The 17587-nt window shown below is 42.2% G+C and overlaps 1 protein-coding gene across 3 annotated transcripts in view; it reads left to right on the forward strand.

Annotated features, from left to right (window-relative positions):
- Positions 1-12342: 12342 nt before the first annotated feature.
- SLC26A4 (solute carrier family 26 member 4) overlaps positions 12343-17587 on the forward strand; it is a 46820-nt gene continuing 41575 nt past the window's right edge. The window contains exons 1-3 of one of the 3 annotated variants that reach the window (XM_031679792.2): positions 12343-12539; positions 13330-13496; positions 15070-15209. In XM_031679792.2, coding sequence (XP_031535652.1) covers positions 13333-13496; positions 15070-15209 — 304 coding nt within the window. In that variant the 5' untranslated portion in view covers positions 12343-12539; positions 13330-13332. The other 2 variants (XM_031679793.2, XM_072965219.1) reach the window with 2 other exon arrangements.

Here is a 17587-nt window from a genome sequence, read left to right on the forward strand (position 1 = left end):
GCGGAAGGTAGGAAGGGATAGGTGGGATTTCAAAATTGTAGAATAGATAAACAAGATTATACTGTATAGCACAGGGAAATATACACAAGATCTTATGGTAGCTCACAGAGAAAAAAATGTGACAATGAATATATATATGTTCATGTATAATTGAAAAATTGTGCTTTACACTGGAATTTGACACAACATTGTAAAATGATTATAAATCAATAAAAAATGTTTTAAAAAAAGTGAAAATACAAAGTGTGCAGGAGGAAGAAAAGTCCAGGAAAAAAACCCAACTAAACTCTTCAGAGAAGTCATGGATTCTTACTTTAATACACCCAAGAAATCAGAATTGGAAGCTATGAAAAAAAACTTTTTTTCCAAAAATAAAAATGAGCCCTCAGGAAAAAATAGGAGGACCCATCAAATCCTCATTACAGTGTCTGAAAACAGAAAAACACACCCCTCCCCGCCCTCTACCAGTGACCTGGAGTCAAAGAGAAGATGCTACAAGTTTCCAGTGAGAAAATGCAACACACAAAGATTAAGGGATCCCCATGAGTTCAGATTTCTCAAAAAGAAAGACAAGACAAGAAACTGGAGCCAGGCTTTCAAAAGTCTGAGGGAAAATGATATCCCTCCTGGAATTCTAGACTCAATCCATTGATACCAATTTACAAATCAAGTATGAGGGGAAAATATACGACCGTTTTCAGGCTTACAAGTTCTCAAAAATTCTCCCTCCCACGCACCCTTACGTAGGGAGCTGTGGGTGGAGGAGGCGCCCTACCCAAAGGAGGAGTCAACGGGAAGGAGAAGTCGGGAACCAGGAAATGGAGATCTCGGTCGGAGAGACCCAGGAACCCACAGGTTGATGGTGAAGGGAGATTTTTATCTTCAAAGCAGCTCAGCCTCAGAGAGGCTTTTCAAGAACCTGAAGTTAATCAAATTTCTGATGTGAATGAACATATTGAACACAATGAAACATGTTGAAAGGAGCCTTGAATTATGCTGGATGAGGATTTGAGGTTAAACGGTGATCAGCTTTACCAGTCATGGGAAACTAAGCAAATAACACAACATAAAGAAACAGAAAAACACCCCAAGACAATCAAAACTGAGACACCCCCACCCAAAAAAGAGTCCAGAAAGTAAAAAGTGAGCAGCTTAGCACATAGCTCCATTCTGAATGGAAAACAATTATAATAACGTGAACCCTCACTATTAATTTAACCAAAATTCTGCCCCTGGGTTGGGAGATGGAGAAACAGGGAGTGTACAAATTTGGCAGGGGCAGGGACACGGGAAAGAGTTACATTCTCACCTCACATAGTGAGAAAACAGGAAACAAACCAGACATTCATGAATACTGTTTAGAGATATGGGAAGGCTGATCAAAAAATCAGCTTAAGGATTTAAAAGCGGTTGTCCCTGGGAAGGGGAAAGCAGGGGACAGGGCTGATGAGGACTGCTGTTTTATCTTATTCACCCTTGTAGAACTAGTCGACTCCTTAAATCATAGCACTGATAAAATTTTTTAAATGTTAAAGGAAAACAATATTGCTAAGTTAGGAATCTTATTTTACTTCTCTGGAAGTACTGTTCAGATTAATGTAATGTTTATAATACATTAGGAGTTCTTTGGAAGAAAAAACCCTTATTTAGATTTCTTTCTATTGGTCCTTGGCCCCTACTAGCATCTCCCTTCTTCCCTAGTGTAATTATATTAACATTACATTAGCATATGACTTTGCCTTTTCCAGAACTCTAATTAACATTTTAAGTAAGATGTATACCGGTGGGAATCTCTCATTCGCCCTCTGTTAAACACCTTTCCTATTTGATTATAATTCCACTTACTAATTCCTCCTGGCTTTTGTCTTCCAAACAATTTTTGATTTTTATTACATGAATGCAGTTTGAACTGGTCTAGCAAATGGTTTACAAGGACCAGGTGTAAGATAAATTGGCAAACTAAAAAGAAAAGAAGACAGCCATTGGGTAGAAAACAGTGACCAAGTTTACTTCAGTTGAACTGCCTATTAAAAGGACCATGCTATGAATTTTTTTCCAATTTATTTTAAGTATTTTTTAGAAACCCACTCTACACTGAGCACTATGATAATAACAACATCCAATATTGGATGAGTACTCACCGTATGCTGGCTTCTCATTTCTTTATCTACTCCTCATTTAATTATTGCAGAAATCCTATGAAGCAAATACTTTTATTATCTCCAGTTTGTATACAAGGAAACAAATCATGGAGAGGTTAAGTATGTTTCCTGGATTCCCTAGGGATGGGCGGAGCAGGGACTCAAACCCAGAGCCCATGTTCTGAATCAGTGCTGTTTGTCCCCTCCCATTGGACAGCCTGAGCACCACCGAAGAGGCCACAAAACCAAAGAAAGAGGAAAGAATGAACTACCAAGCACCTTACTATGGTACAAAGAGTTCTCCTGTGTTTAATCATCATGACAATGTGATGAATGACTATTACTTCCTTGTATTTGTGAGAGAGGTTAGGAAACTTTCCCACAGTCACAGAGATAAGCTTCAGCTCTCAAGAAACGTATTTCTACCGGGAGTTCACACACACAGAAGGAACTGGCACAGCAACAGATGATGGCAAATGTGTGGTAGAAATAAAAGTGCCGGAAGATCTCCAAGGAAGGAGAATTCACTCCAAGGGAGATGCTGGGAGACTTCCTAGAGGATGTTCATGAGCGAAGGCTTGATGTGTGGATTTTGGATAGACAGAGGGGAGGGGTGAACAGCATTATTCTTTTATATACTTGCGATTTCCCTCTTTTTGTAAATGTTTATTATTTTCCAAGATAGTGTTGACAAAAACTCATTCTCAGATCCCTCTCTTTTTATAGGAATTTCAAAGCCGACACCAGTTGCCTAAGCTTAGAAAATGATGAGGCATGAGTGAAAGAGCAGAATATGGAAACTCAAGAAGAGGAAGGCTGTTCTCTTTAGAATAAGGGAAGGGTACATGCCGGGAAATGAAGGGATGAGAGAAAAGAAAATTCAGAGTTTAGGAAAGAGTGCAATTTCCCGAGGGAAGTCTGTCTTGAGACAGGACTTGGCTTCAGAGCCTTCGTGGCGCAGACCACTGACTTGTATGCTATTGGAGATGTTTTTATAAATAAGATGTTGCCACTTTTTTTTTTTTTTTTAGAATTTCAGAGGGGTAAGTGAAAAGAAAAGTTTCTCAGTCAGGACGTGTGCAGTTCCTCCCCAGTCTTGGGAAGTATTGCTACTCCTTAGCATTTGGGAGGAAGCCAACAGCAATGTTCAGCAAACATGGGTTCCATCTACTCGAAAATAATTGCCTTTACATCTTGTGACATCTTCCATGGACTCTGCAATGAAAATCAATTATAATCCCTTTTGGTGGGAGAAACTAAATTAGAAAGAAAAGTGATTAGAAACAGAAGGCAGCTTGACGCTTGTGATGCCAAATTTGCTCAACATGTGATTCAAAAGCCGTGGATAAGTTTTTCTGGCCGTTCTCCCAATTAACAACCTTTAGCTTACTTAAAAACCAAAATCCGTGACTCAAAAGAGCGTGCTAGGAAGAAATTTTTGACAGATAAAATTAGCTATTCCTGGCAACATCAAATAACATATACATACACTCATGTACCTTTTTTTGAAATGAAGCTTAAAATATACCAAGATCTAACTCAAACTACTCCCCAAGGCTCCAAAACTCAATTATAATAGCTAACGTTTACCAAGTGCTCACTATGTGCCAGGAACTGCATTTAATTCTCACACCAACGTGTTGAGTTAGATACTATTCTCACATAACCTTATTTTTTAAATGATAAGACTCAGTCAAGGGGAAGCTAAGTAACTGTCCAATGTCACAAAGGTAGAGAATGACAGAGCCAGGGCTGAAACTCAAGACAGTCTGACTCCACTGCAGTCAGGACAAAGTCCTTACCTTCAAGGAGTTTGTAGTCTAATAGTGAATTCAAACAAGTACTCTTCAACGTGGTAAGTACACGTGTATTAAGAGTGCTAAGAGCCTACTAGGAAGAACATCTAAGCTTGCTTTTGGCTCTGAGGAAAGGTTCCATGAAGGGGACAACTAAACCAAAGCAGAAGCTAGGAATGGCAAAAGGGGAAAGAATTCCAAGCAGAGGAGGAAGCAGGCCTCCAAGCCCAGAGATAAAAGAGAGTTTGGGACCATGGATGCCCAGAAGGAGAGGGCTAATGGCAGCAGAGAGCCATTTGGAAAGATTATACACTAAGGATGAACTTGACTGGATTGACATTTCTAAAACTGTTTTTGGCTGGTTTGGAGAATGACATTTGAGGAGAGCAAGAAGAGAAGCAGGGAGACCTCATAGGAGGCTATTGCCTTGGTCGGTAATCCTGACCTAAACCCAGGCAGCAGCAGTGAAGATAGAGAGAAGTAAGGAACTGGAGGTATTCAACAAGAAGACTTGACCATACAATGCCATCAAAAGTAACAAAGAAGAAGGAATCAAAGATGGCTTCTAAGTTTCTGCCTTGGGCAACTGGATGGATGGAATGTTATCCACCAAGATGGGAGATCCTGAAAGAGAAGCAGGTTCAAGAATAGGGTGGAAAGAAGATAATTAATTCCATTTTGACTGTATGGAGGTCCTCATGCAGCATACAGATACACAGGGGATCATTCTATACTTTATGAGAGAATAACTCATGTAAGTTATTTTAAAAAGCTCGATTCACAAAATTTCACAAAATTCACACTGTCTTCCAATAGAACTATTTTTTGTATCTAGTAATCCATAACTATGATGATAAATATACACACAATTTATCATATCACTAGGGAATTTCAAACATCATATTATTTCTTAAATATTTGAAAAACTAACATATGGACCTAGCAAAAAATAAACTCAAACAGTGTAAAATACAACAAAAATGTCTTTTTGAGGAAAGAGTATAGTTCAGTGGTAGAGTACATGCTTAGCATGCATAAGGTCCTGGGTTCTATCCCCAGTACCTCCAAAATAAAAAAAAAGAAGTCTCTTCATTAATATGAACTTATGTTTAGCTTGATATGCAGATGGTTACATATAGAAATATTATATATGTCTATATACATAATGTATTTCATAATATATTATATAATAAAATATTGTATAGTATTATTTCATAATATACACACATATATTTCTTTGTTCTATCAGCTAAGAGCAATGACATTCCAGTAGCAAAGACCACATCTATTGTCCACATGTTGGTTTCTGACACCATTTCCCAATAAAAGAACCCAGGATTCCTTGGAGAAATGGCTGATTTCAGGACTGGCATGTGACATACACAAGATAAGCCTGGAGCATCCTTTAGTACCAAAAAGTAAGGAAGTACTCCAACAACAAAAAACAAAGCCACCCATTGACAGCACATGTCAAAGAGGCACAGGGGCCAATTGAAACAGCTCCCAATAGCCAAGCTAGAACAATTTGATCAACAAAATATAGTATTGGGTTATAAAGCAAACTATAAAATAAATGTTTATGATTCCATAGTGACATAAATGATTGTGTAAATGGGGAGTGGGGGAGAGAAATCTCCCTTGCTGAAGAATTTTAAGCAATTTATGTAGTTACTCCGTCCTCAAGGAGGTGGGGTTTAACTTTCTACTCAAGTGTGGGCTGCATATAGTGACTTTCTTCAAAGAGTACAGTATAGAAAAAAGAGATGAGGGGGAGAGGGTCACTTTATGGTGGAGAAACCTAACAAACACTGTCTCAGCCAGGTGCTCAAGGTCAGTATCAATAAGTCATGTTGATACTATGTATCCTTGGTAGGTAATGAAAATGGTTCTTTGCCTCTGTGGTTTTCCTCTGTAAAATAAAGACATATCACCGGTCTAAGTATGAGAAAAAACAGAAAAAATCCAATAGAGGAGCATCCTACAAAATATTTGGCCAGTACTTCTCAAAACTGTCAAGGTCATCAAAAACAAGGGAAATCTGGGAAACTGTCACCGCTAAGAGTGTTACTGAAGGGAGCTTGGGTCCACTTGTTGTGCAGCAAAGCCAATCTACTAAAATGGGGTTGTGGCAAAGGAAAGTACAGCATTTATTTGCAGGGCACCAAGAAAGGAGAATGGGTAGCTATGCTCAAAAGATTGGCCCTCCCCAAGGGAAGAGTTTTTTTAAGTCAAAATTTGGCCTGAGGGCTGCAGGGTCCATGACTTTGTTCTGATTGGCTGGTAGTGAGGTAACAGGGTTCTGTTTCAGGAATCTTAATCATCAGCTTTCTGGTTCCAGCCAGTCTGGGGCAGCATATTGTCATCCTCTGCTTGGGGGGGGTGGGTGAGGTCTTAGTTTCTGCATTAGATTGTTATGTATATCCCTTGAGGAGAAACTAGGACTCTGTCTTATCCTTGAATTATTGTGTCTTGACTTCTTTTTCTTTGTTTATGTATTCCCTCACTTCCCTAATTAGTAACTGCTTGAGTCAGCTCTTTGGAACTCAGGGAAGACCTAGGAGACCAAACTCTTTTTCTATAAACAAGAAATGGGGGACACTGAGGAGCTTTTGCACCCAGGAGGGTCTTGCTCAGTTTCAAGAGGAGCCTAAGGAAACATAATGACTAAATGTAAAGTAGAATCCCAGAACAGAATAAAAAGGCATTAGATAATAAGTAAGGAAATCTGAACAAACTACTGACTTTAGTTAGTAAGAATGTATCAATATGGCCTTTTAAACTGTGGCAAATATGCCATACAAATTTAAGATGTTCATATGGGAGCTCTTTGTATTATCTTCTTGATTTTTCTGTAAATTTAAGACTGCTCTAAAGTCTTAAATTTTTTAAAAAGTCTCTTGCTTCCATCAGAACCTATCATCTTGTGACTCTTCCCAGAAATACTCTATGCTTATACATAGAGTCTCTACTGGCTCCTCCCTGTCCTCTCTGCACTTTTCTCTCCTCTGCTCTGTGTCCTGAGGACTCACCTTATGGGCAATGCCCACAGGCTCCTCAGCTCTCTGGCTTCTTCCCATAGAACTTGAGCAATGGAGGGAGGAAGGGATGGTGGGGACGTCCCTACCAGCAGGAGGTCAGACGGGAGGGGAGGAGTATGTGTACTCATTCCTCCAGCTTGGAACTAGCAGTTCCTCCTTGAGCCTGAAACTAGCAGTCTCCATACCTCTACCCTAGGCCACAGTTCCTGTCCAGCAGGGCAGCCCTCTCCAGCCACACTCTGGGTCCTGATAACAGCTCCCTCCTCCACTCCCTGGGGTGAAGATTGCTGACTGCTCTCTTCTCTGACCTTTGACAGCTCCCTTCAGCCAGCCCTGAGGGGTTTCACTCTGCCTCGTTGGTTTTCCTTGAGCCTGCCCGCAGTTTTGTAAAGAGTCCGTTTAATAGCTATATCTCAGTATGTGATCTCGTTCTTCCTAGGACTCTGATTTCATATCATATTTGAATGTACATCCCCTTCATTTATACAAATATGAACACACACTACACATTTTTTGTACTTTGCCTTTTTTCATCTATAATACATGTTGGATTTCTTTCTGTGTCATATACATTGATCCACTTTGGTAGGATCCTATAGTACCCCATTTTCTGTGTATATCATACTTCTAAATATTATATCAAAAGAGGAGAAATTGAAGCTGACATTTAGCAGAGGGACGGTGAAGCCTGGGCTGGGGCACTAAGACAGGACTAGACATTCTATGATTTGGGGGCAAGGTGAGCTGATGTTGAGAAAGTCCTGGGTAGTTTCAGAAAAGTGACAAGAGTGGCCTTTGGAGTCAAACTTCTTGGGTTCAGACCCTAGCTCAGCCAGACTGTGTGACCCTGGCCAAATGACTTAACCGTTCTGGGTGTATCTTCTCATCTGTAAAATGGGAATAACAATATCCACCATGATACTTATGCTCAAAAGCAGTTTAGTTTTCAATTCAGACCACACAGGGCAATAGGGCACAGCCAGCGGGAAAAAATGCCTTGAGCCTCTGTCCTGCTCTCTCTCCCCTGTCCCAGTCCTTTGATTCTTTTCTCTTCTGCCTCCCTCCACTTTGTCCTTCCCTCTCTCTTCTCTGCTCATGGACCAGCCTCTTCCTTTATGCAGGAAACACTTTCTCTCTGTTGATACTGAAGCTTCGTTTTTTTAAATGAAGAATTAGACAGTAGACTCTAGGATTAATTGTGTTGTTATTAATCTGTAGTTCGATAGAGGAGATATGACCAAATTTTAAAAGCATTCTTTTTAAAGCAAAGTAGCTGTCATCCAGCTCCCTCCCCTCAAAAGAAAGATAAACAGCCTTAAGTGATCTGCTGTTGTTTTCCACCAAAGGGAGTTGGTGTGATTGCCTGGATCAATTTCTGCTCAGAACTACTTGAGTTACCTTGACTACTGAGAACTTACTGAATGGAAGGCACCACCAGTACCAAAAAAGTAAAACTATTAAGCACACAGGCAATAATTAGAAACCAATAGGATCCATTTTAAATATTAGGATTTCTTCCTTTACATGTGTTATTTAAAAACATAGCTACCAAAGACATTTATTCAGAGAACAATTCTTCAAAGCATTCTAAGTATTTTAGATTTTTTTCCCCCTCCACCTGAGTTCAAGGATTCTCTGCATTTTCCAGCAGAAAGAAGCCCCTTCCCCCTCCTGCTGGGATCTCTCAGGGGCTGAGTGCTGGCCTTGTTTTATCTGTCCACCTTCTCTCCCTAAATGCCAGGTTATAATTGCCGCATGTGTACGGAGGCTATCTCCAGATCTGCCTTATCCAGATTTCAACCTTCCTTTCTGTTTCTCAAGCGCATCACACTCCTTCCTGACTCAGGGGCTTTGCCTTTGCTGTTCTCTTTTCCAGGAAGGCTGGTCTCCTTCTCATACTCAGATTCCTCATAAAATGTCAGCTCCTTCAAAAGAGAGGCCTCCCCTGACCACCCCATTTAAAGCCTTCCTCTCACTCTGCCGTCATTGCCCCCACTGGTAATTCTACATGACACCTTTCTGTTTACTTCTCTAATAGGTTTTACCATCACAGAATAGTATCTGATTTATTTATTTGTGTATAGTCATTGTCCCCCGCTAGACTCCATGCCCTTTGAGGGCTTGTTCTCTGCCATATCCCCAGTGCTTACGATGGTGTCTGACATAAGTAAGGAACTCCATAAATGCTCACTGAATGAACGAGTGTCTGAATATATGTCCAGATGAATGAATGTATGAATGGGATACTTAAACATCCAACTCAGGATAACACAGAACATCAGTGTTTACTTGAAACATCGCTCAAGTTTCTTTTTTCCTCGCTTCGTTGAAAAACCATAGAGTTCATGGAATAGGTAGGCAAAGATAACTTTAAAAGTTAAATATCTTTAAATAATAAGAAACTTGGGCAGGCCTTTAAATTACTCTTTGTTTAAAAAAAAACTGTGCCATTATTTCATGCCAGTGAGAGACAAATTTACTAAGCCACATATCAAATTTGGATTCATATTACAGAATGTACAGAATGTACCTCTACTATGTGAGACATTTTTTGAATTACATTATATAAAAATGAATTTTTATTGACACTGGAAGTTGCTTTAAATTGGAATGGACTGCCACATAGATTTAGAAAGAATTCTTTTGTTTAGTGATTTTCTTAAAAAAAAATTCTCATCTTGAAAAATTAGTTTCATTCCTACCCAATGATTTTTCAAGATCCCATCATTAGCAATATGAAAATGAATGTGTGTAGGTGTGTCCCAGTCATGCATATACATACATATATTAGTTTTCATGTTCTTTTTCGTTAAAGATTATTACAATATATTGAATATAGTTCTTAATAAATCCTTGAATAAATGAATAAATGAGTGAGTGTGCAGATCTAATAATGGACTCTGTCTTACACTCCAAGTACCTAAAGGCTAAATAAGAAAATGCATTTTAAATCAGCATTAACTGCTAAATAAGTGCTGAAAAGTAACACTAATATTGTCTGACATTTGTTTTGAAATGACACATCCATCTCTTTGGAAAGAAGTCCTGGAAACAATTATATTCTGGAAATAAGAACCACCCACCTGCATGACGAACAGGTGAAGCTTGATTTCTAAAGCCTAAGTGAGTAATTTTGAGGTGTTTAATATAACAAGTAAATCAGATGAGGAGAGCAAGCTGTGATCACGTCCTACTCTTTGTTTTTAAAGGATGGCCACATTCAGACCATTGAAAAAAGTAGTTTTATACTTTATAGAAAACTGTAAGGGAGATGCCATTTTGTCCATGCACCATTCATTTCTTCAGTAGAAAGGCTTTTAACAGGAAAAAAATCAGTATCTTCATCCAGGTACATGCGAGTCTTTTAGTGTGATAATTATTAAACTGAATCCTTACATAGTAAGATGCAAAGAAGAATTCTGTCTATTCTCCAAGAGAAGTTACACCATTGACTCCTAGGGTTATTTGATAGCTTATATTCTCCTCTGTCCTTCGGACACCTTTATCCCACTCTTTGTTCCTTTGAATTGTGCCATCACCATCATCACCAAGTTCTGAAGCAAAGTGGTCCACAGAGCTGACTGGACTACACTAAAACTGTTCACAGTAGCAAGTAACAGGGGTCAGAAATGCCTATCAGAATGGGACTCAGATTATATTTATATTTGCACAGCATGCTTTCAGATTAACTTAGTAAAGAATGGTGAGTTGTCTGGGTAAGTTACTGTGGAACTGAGTATGTGAGCTGATAGTATGAAATCCTAGGCAGCTACTGATAAAGTTAAGAAAAATCCATATGTACTCACCTGGAAAAATGTCCATGACATAGACTTAACTAAAAAAAAAAAAAGTTGTAGACCAATATGTAGTGTAATTTTTAATTGTTTTTATTCTACTTTATTTTAATTTCTTTTAGGGGAAGGTAATTAGATTTATCTGTCTGTTTATTATTTTTAGTGTAGGTACTGGGTATTGAACCCAGGACCTCTACCACTGAGCTACACCATCCCTCCCTTGTTTTGTTTTGTTTTGTTTTTTAATATGTTTGGGCTGTAGATACATCGTTTTAGAAGACATTAGGTAGAAGGTAATAATGACTGAATGTTTAGTAGTATCCCTGGCCTCTTTCCACAAGATTACAGCAGTGTCCCTCCAATATGACAGCCAAAAATGTGTCTAGACATTGCCAAATCTCTCCTGGGTGGGAGTGGTGGTGGGGGTGGGGGTGGGGGATTGTCCTTAGTTTTAAGAACCACTACCATGTATATATTCTCCTCTGCAGAGGAATAAAAATCCTAAACTTTGTGACTTGGATTTTCTTTTTAGATCGTTTCTTCAAGGGTTCTTAACCTTAATAATGGTCAAGTAAGCTTTGGAAGATCTGTAGAAAGCTGGAGACTCATTCATTGCTCAGGGAAAAAAACACACGCTTATATCTCATCAAATACAATTTCAGGGATTTACACTTGGGTTCTCCTGACAGGATTCTGTTTTCTGTTGCTTATAGAATTGTCATGGTCTGTATTTTCCAGGTAACGGAAGGCTGGTGTCCACATTTTGGAGCCTCTTCTGCATATACTTCAGAACACACAATCAGGGGAGAATCTTCCTGTTTACCAAACTCTCTTTCCTTTCATCGTGACCTGAATTAGTCAGTTTTAGCAAGATTCATCCCAGCAGAAGACAAAACATGGATGAGGTAGGATCCACCCCACTCTCCCTCGCTCCCTTCTAGTCCTGATTCCTGTCTAGTCCAGCTTATTCCCTCCTTGATTTTCCAGATGCATGAGAAGAAAGAAAGAACCAAAGAGTCAATTAGGTAAGAAAGGGGGCCAGCTAGACACTTGACTTTTTTTTTTATTGAGGTATAGTCAGTTTACAATGTTGTGTCAGTTTCTGGTATACAGCACAATTCCTCAGCCATACAAGAATATACATATATTCGCTTGATTTTGACGGTGTAGTAAAAACACAGGGTCACAGAAAAGTTGGTATCTAAGGTTTATGAATAAATTATGAACTCTTTTTAACCACCACCCACCGGGTACTTCTTAAAAAAAGACTTAGAAATCTAAAGCCTAATTAAATGCAAACTGGCCACTGCTCCTTTCCTCCTCCTCACCTAGTGTGAGGGCTTTGTGGTAGACCACGGAGCTTTCGGATTTAGGCGTCAAGGTCAGCGATGCCGGTAATCGCTGACCTCTTCTTCCACGCTGGGCTCTGCTCTCCTGTAACAAGTTCCCCTGGGGCTGTCCCGCCCCTGACCTCGCAGCCCACGTTATTAATTGCGAGGCGAGCGAGGATTCGGGTGGCCCCTGGGTGACAGCCGGTAAGATTCTCAGCCTTCCCGGTTCGGTTCAGGAAAGGGAAAGAATGCTGGAGGGGTAAGATTTTCTTTCCTGGTAGGATAGGTGGGGAAAGACCGCTGCCTGTGTGTCCCTCTTTTGGACTAAGGTGTCTCTGTTGCTCCATAAATAAAACGTCTCACTGCCTTCTGCGAGCGCTATAAAGGCGGCGGAACGGCCGTCCCGGGGGCATTCCAGGCAGGACGTGAGCCGAAGCAGGTGAGATCGTCACTGAAGACGCAGCGCACCCCACCCCCACCCCCTGGCTGAACTCTCGGGGAGGCATCGTAGTTTGGGGATGGGACTAATGGCCGGGGAGGTGTGGGGGCTGGGCATGGAGCCTCCGGGCAGAGGCAGCACAGCCTTCTTTCTGAGAAGCTGAGAGCGAGAGGGAAGATAAGAAAACAGGCCCTGGGTGAGACGTGCTCCACCCGCCCAAACTTCTGTCCCGGGGAGAGCGGGAACCGCTGTTGGAATTTGCCTGCAGCGCGCGCGCAGCCTCCGGACCTGGGGAGTGTGGCCTGAGGGTCTCACGCCCGGCCCCGGGGGTTGTGCTTCTCTCTAAAGGGGTGCCTGGCTCTGCGCCCTGGGTCAGGTACTGGAGAAGAGGGACATTCATTCGTAGGGTCCCCTGCCCGCCCCTTACGCGCCGCGGGCCCCAGCTCGAGTTTGGGGAGATTTCAGGACGCGGACAGCGCCCTGGCTGCAGGTCGGAGGGGACTTGGTCCGGCTCCGGCAGCCCCCGTAGCGGGCCTCACTCCCTAAAAGTCCCGGAGCTCCGGGCAGCAGGTGCAGGCTCAGGACCCGGAGGTCCTCGGGGGTCCCTCAGGCAGGCAGCTGGTGCGCGCCCGGGGGCGGCGGGCCTGGGAAGCCGAGGGCGGCAGCGAGCCGGCCGGGCTTTCGGGGATCGGATGCAACAGGTGGGGCCGGGAGGCAGCTAACGGGCGGCCTTCATCTCCTCTTCTCGTCTGGCACTCCATCTTCTCCGTTCTCCTCGTCCTCCTCGCAGGTCATGGCAGCTCCGGGCGGCAGGTTGGAGCCGCCGCCGCTCCCCGAGTACAGCTGCAGCTACGTGGTGTCGCGGCCGGTCTACAACGAGCTCGCCTTCCAGCAGCAGTACGAGCGGCGCCTGCAGGAACGCAAGACGCTGCGAGAGAGCCTGGCCAAGGGCTGCAGGTAGCGGCCGCGGCAGGCGGGGCGCGGGGCGCGGTGGAGCCCGGCGTCGGGGCGAGCGGACCGGCGGGCGTGCCTGGCCGCGGAGCGTGGGATGCCGCGCCGCCCTGACGAGTCGCGCCGGCTGATGCCAGAGCACGGACTCTGGTTCTCCCGTCCGCAACGCGGGCTGTCCTGGAGAGAGGGTAGCGCCATCATTCTCGGCCGGAATCGACCCTAGTCTCGGAAACTCATCTTTGGGGAGAGTGTGTTCCGGGAGCGCCATCTCCTTTTCCTTTCCTAAGAGTACTTGGAGTGCGCCTTGGGATTCAGCGAGTTCCTGCGGCCTTCTAGTGAAGGCCAGGCTGAGAGTGGGAGAGCAAGGAGCTCGATTACAAAGAGATGATGGGTAACCCCATCACCTGACTTAGAATCCTTGAAAGCCTCAAGCTCATCTAGGCAAGATGCTACTCAGACACGGAATGAAAGCTAGAGCACAGGAGAGCGCTGTGTGCTCCAGGTTCTCCACCATCAGGCAGTGGGACACCCCGCCGCCGCTCCGGTTCTAAACCCAAACGGGCCACCGGTAATTAGAGATCACAAACAAAAAGAACTGTCAGGTGCTGCCAGACTTTTTCTTAAAAAAAAGAAAAACTTTCATTATAAAACATTTCAAATACATTCAAAAGTAGGCGTGGTCGTGTAATAAACCCCCTCCATGTTTTTACCCATCACCCAGCTTCAACGATGATCTCAAAGTTAATCTTGTTTCACCTATCACCACACACTTGCCTCACTTCACTATTTTTTTTTTTGGCAGCAAATCCCATATAGTGTTGCTGGTTGTTGTTGTTTTTGTTGTTGTTGTTGTCGTCTATATTTCAGTATATATCTTTTAGGGACTCTTTTAAAATACAACCACAATTCCATTATCACGCACAAAAATAAAATAATTTCTTCATATAAAAATTGACTCAATAAAATTTCCAATTGTCTCAAATATAATTTTTAAAATAATTTATTTGAATCAGGAGACAAACAGTGTTCACCTACTTTTAATATGTGTTTTTCTTTTGCCTAGATAGAGGCTGTTGAATTTAAAAAACTACATAGCAAGGGACAGTGAGATATACATTCATGTTAAAAGAGCTTTGTAAAAACTGGTTCCAAGCTCCAATTGCCAAAATAGATAGAGCTTGTTTATGTTTCTTTAAAGCAAAATAGAAGAAGAAGAAGGCACCTGGGTTAGAAGTCTGAAAACTAATCTCCATTTAAAGACTCCAACATTGATCAGTCTGTGGCTGGACCAGAAAATGGGTTCTTGTTTAGGGATATTTTCTCAGAGGATTAAGAAAGTGGGAGAGGGGAGGGAACACTTAATCCTGTGTTTTCTAGTACAGTGCATTTAAAAGGGTACATAAATAGAGTTCTTGGCAAAAACATGGTAAGCACTTCACTGTTAGTATTTTCCATGCAATTCCGATTCTTTTTTCTAAATAGTTAGAAACATTAGCAGAGTTCGGTTCAAAATTTTGTGATTTGCAGTGGGTTGTGACCGAGATTGAATTGGCAGTCTAGTTTTCTTGTCTTTTGACAGTTGTTCAAGAAAGAGGACCCTTGGTGTGCTGAAGACTCTCCTGCCCATCTTGGACTGGCTCCCCAAGTACCGGATCAAGGAATGGCTGCTTAGTGATATCATTTCGGGAGTTAGTACTGGGCTAGTGGGGACACTACAAGGTAAGCTACTGCTGGGCTAGCTCGTGAGTGATTGAGCGTTACAGTTTCCAGCCGCAGTTCCTAACTGCCGCCTGGCTCCCATGAGTCTGCACCAAATGCTTGCTCATCTTTTAAGACCTTTTAAGACCTTCATCTTCTCTTCAGAGCCTGCCCCTTAGTGGTGAGAGTCCCTTCCTTCTACTCTTCCTAGGAAACCCTGCTGCTTCGCTAGCTGCCTGGCTCCAACTAGAGCCCTAGCACCTAAACAATGACTCCCCAGTTTTCATTGACCACAGCGCATGGGAAGAAGTATGTATTACTTCATGAACCATACACATGATCAGTATCTCAATTTTTGTGAAATAACATTTATCTTCACTACAAGTGATACCCTCTGATATTTTCTATCCTGCCCTACTCTATTCTGCTTGTATTTTTTAAAAAATGATGATTGTAGCCCTGTAAGTTATTTGACATTTCATGCATGGTCTTGACCTGCAGTTTGAAACTGACTTAAGTTTCCCTTAAGGAAAAGAGAAGAAAGTATTTTAGTCTGGACTACACGTAAGCATTTTTTCCTGCTCCTACCCTCACCCCCACTTTTTTAGTCCATTCCCATATTTTCTGGCAAAATGTCCCAGACTAGGTGGTTATTCATTTTAACTGCCTTTATGCTGTATTTCCATGAGTGTCTTGGAAATCTGTAGCATAGCTGGTGAATAGCAGTAAGGGCATTCTCCTCTATCTCCCATCCCCATCATCTTGCTTCTGCCCTCCCCTCAACTCTACAAAGCCCCTGAACCACGAAAACAGAAATGTCATTTATTTATTGTAATTTTATGGAACAGGCATATGTTTATGCCAGGTACTACGTACACTGACATGAATAAGATGCACCTCCTGCTTTCCAGGTGTTTATTATAGTCCAATGGGGAGGGAGATAGATAACAATTCAATGTGAGGGCTGTAGCAGGGGTAACATTGCTTGGGAAGGGAGTGCACACAGGGGCAGTCGACCCTGGGGACTGGGAATGGCTTCCTGGAGGAGGAGTGGTCAGAGTTGTTTCCCTGAAGGTTGAGTCTCAGTTTGCCAAGTGATGGGAAGTAGGGTGGAATAGAAACGTGTGTAGAAAGATGGCTCGGAAATGGACTATTTCAGAAATTAGTCATAATGGTTGTGCAATGTCATGAGCCAAAATTTGCCTGTGGAGCTCTCAGGATTACTCAGAGCAGGCCAGGTAGAGTTCCACAGAGAAGGAGGATGTGCTGTGGCCTCAGTGTGGAGCCCCCACCTAGTCAACTGTGTTTTCAATCACAAAGGTGCACAGGGGAGTTGGACAGGGCTGTGCGGCTTCTATGTTGAATGATGCCAAGTGCCTGTGTGCGCAGTGGGCTCTAGTAGCTGTGACATGGCAACACCCGGTGGCTCCCGGGGGACGGGAACCATCTAATTCCTGTTTGGTCCCCTCGTGCCTCGCATGAGGCTGACACAGAATAGATGGCCCTGTAACACTTAATGAAGAGGACTGAATTGCATTCCTGATAATGAATCATCTTTATATATGAAAAATGGTATTTCAAACTGTGTCTCCCAAGTGTTCAGAGACAAGTATCTTATAAAGACTTAGTTTTAATTTTAGTTTTGTTTATTATCAGACACTATGCTAAGGGCTTTGGCCAGTTATCTCATTTAATCCTCACAACAACTATAATTAGGTCCTTTTCAGTAGTTGAGACATCTGTTAAATCCTGCTCAAGGTCGTGGAGCCAGGAAATGGTAGAGCTGGGATTTGAACCCAGAGTCTAATTCCTAGGATCTTAATTTATACACCATGCAGTTCCTTGATTTATGAATATGTTTTCAAGAAACATTATCTCTGTAAAGTTATCTTTGTAAGGTGAATTTCTAGGAGGGTAACCTGGTTCATTCATACATTCATTCATCATCCATCATCATTCATTCACTTAGTAATATTTATAAGACCAGCCATGGGGATTCAGTGGTTTACTGACAGGCGCAGGTACTGACTTCCCGGAGCTCATTTTGAGTAGTAGACAGAGGAATTAAATAAGCAAAGAAGTAGAGAAATAATTATAGATTGTGGTATCTATTATGGTGGATTAAATATGCTTTAATAGGGATTAATTTGGGGAGGGACTGTTTATTTTAGATACAATGGTCAGGGAAGGCCTTCCTGAGGGGTGAGATTTAATCAGTGTCAGGAAGATGGGAAGGAGACAACCATGTAAAGGAGCAGAAAGAAGAGTGTACCAGGCAAAGGTGCAAAGTCCCTGAGGTCCAAAAAAAGCTTAATATTTTCAAGGGAGGAACGGGAAGAATTCTAACGTGTGGGTGGAGAAAGGGCCAGGGTGGGGGAGCAAACAACGTGATAAGGTTA

Source organism: Vicugna pacos, chromosome 7 (assembly GCF_048564905.1).
Source record: "Vicugna pacos chromosome 7, VicPac4, whole genome shotgun sequence".
NCBI classification, from domain to species: Eukaryota; Metazoa; Chordata; class Mammalia; order Artiodactyla; family Camelidae; genus Vicugna; species Vicugna pacos.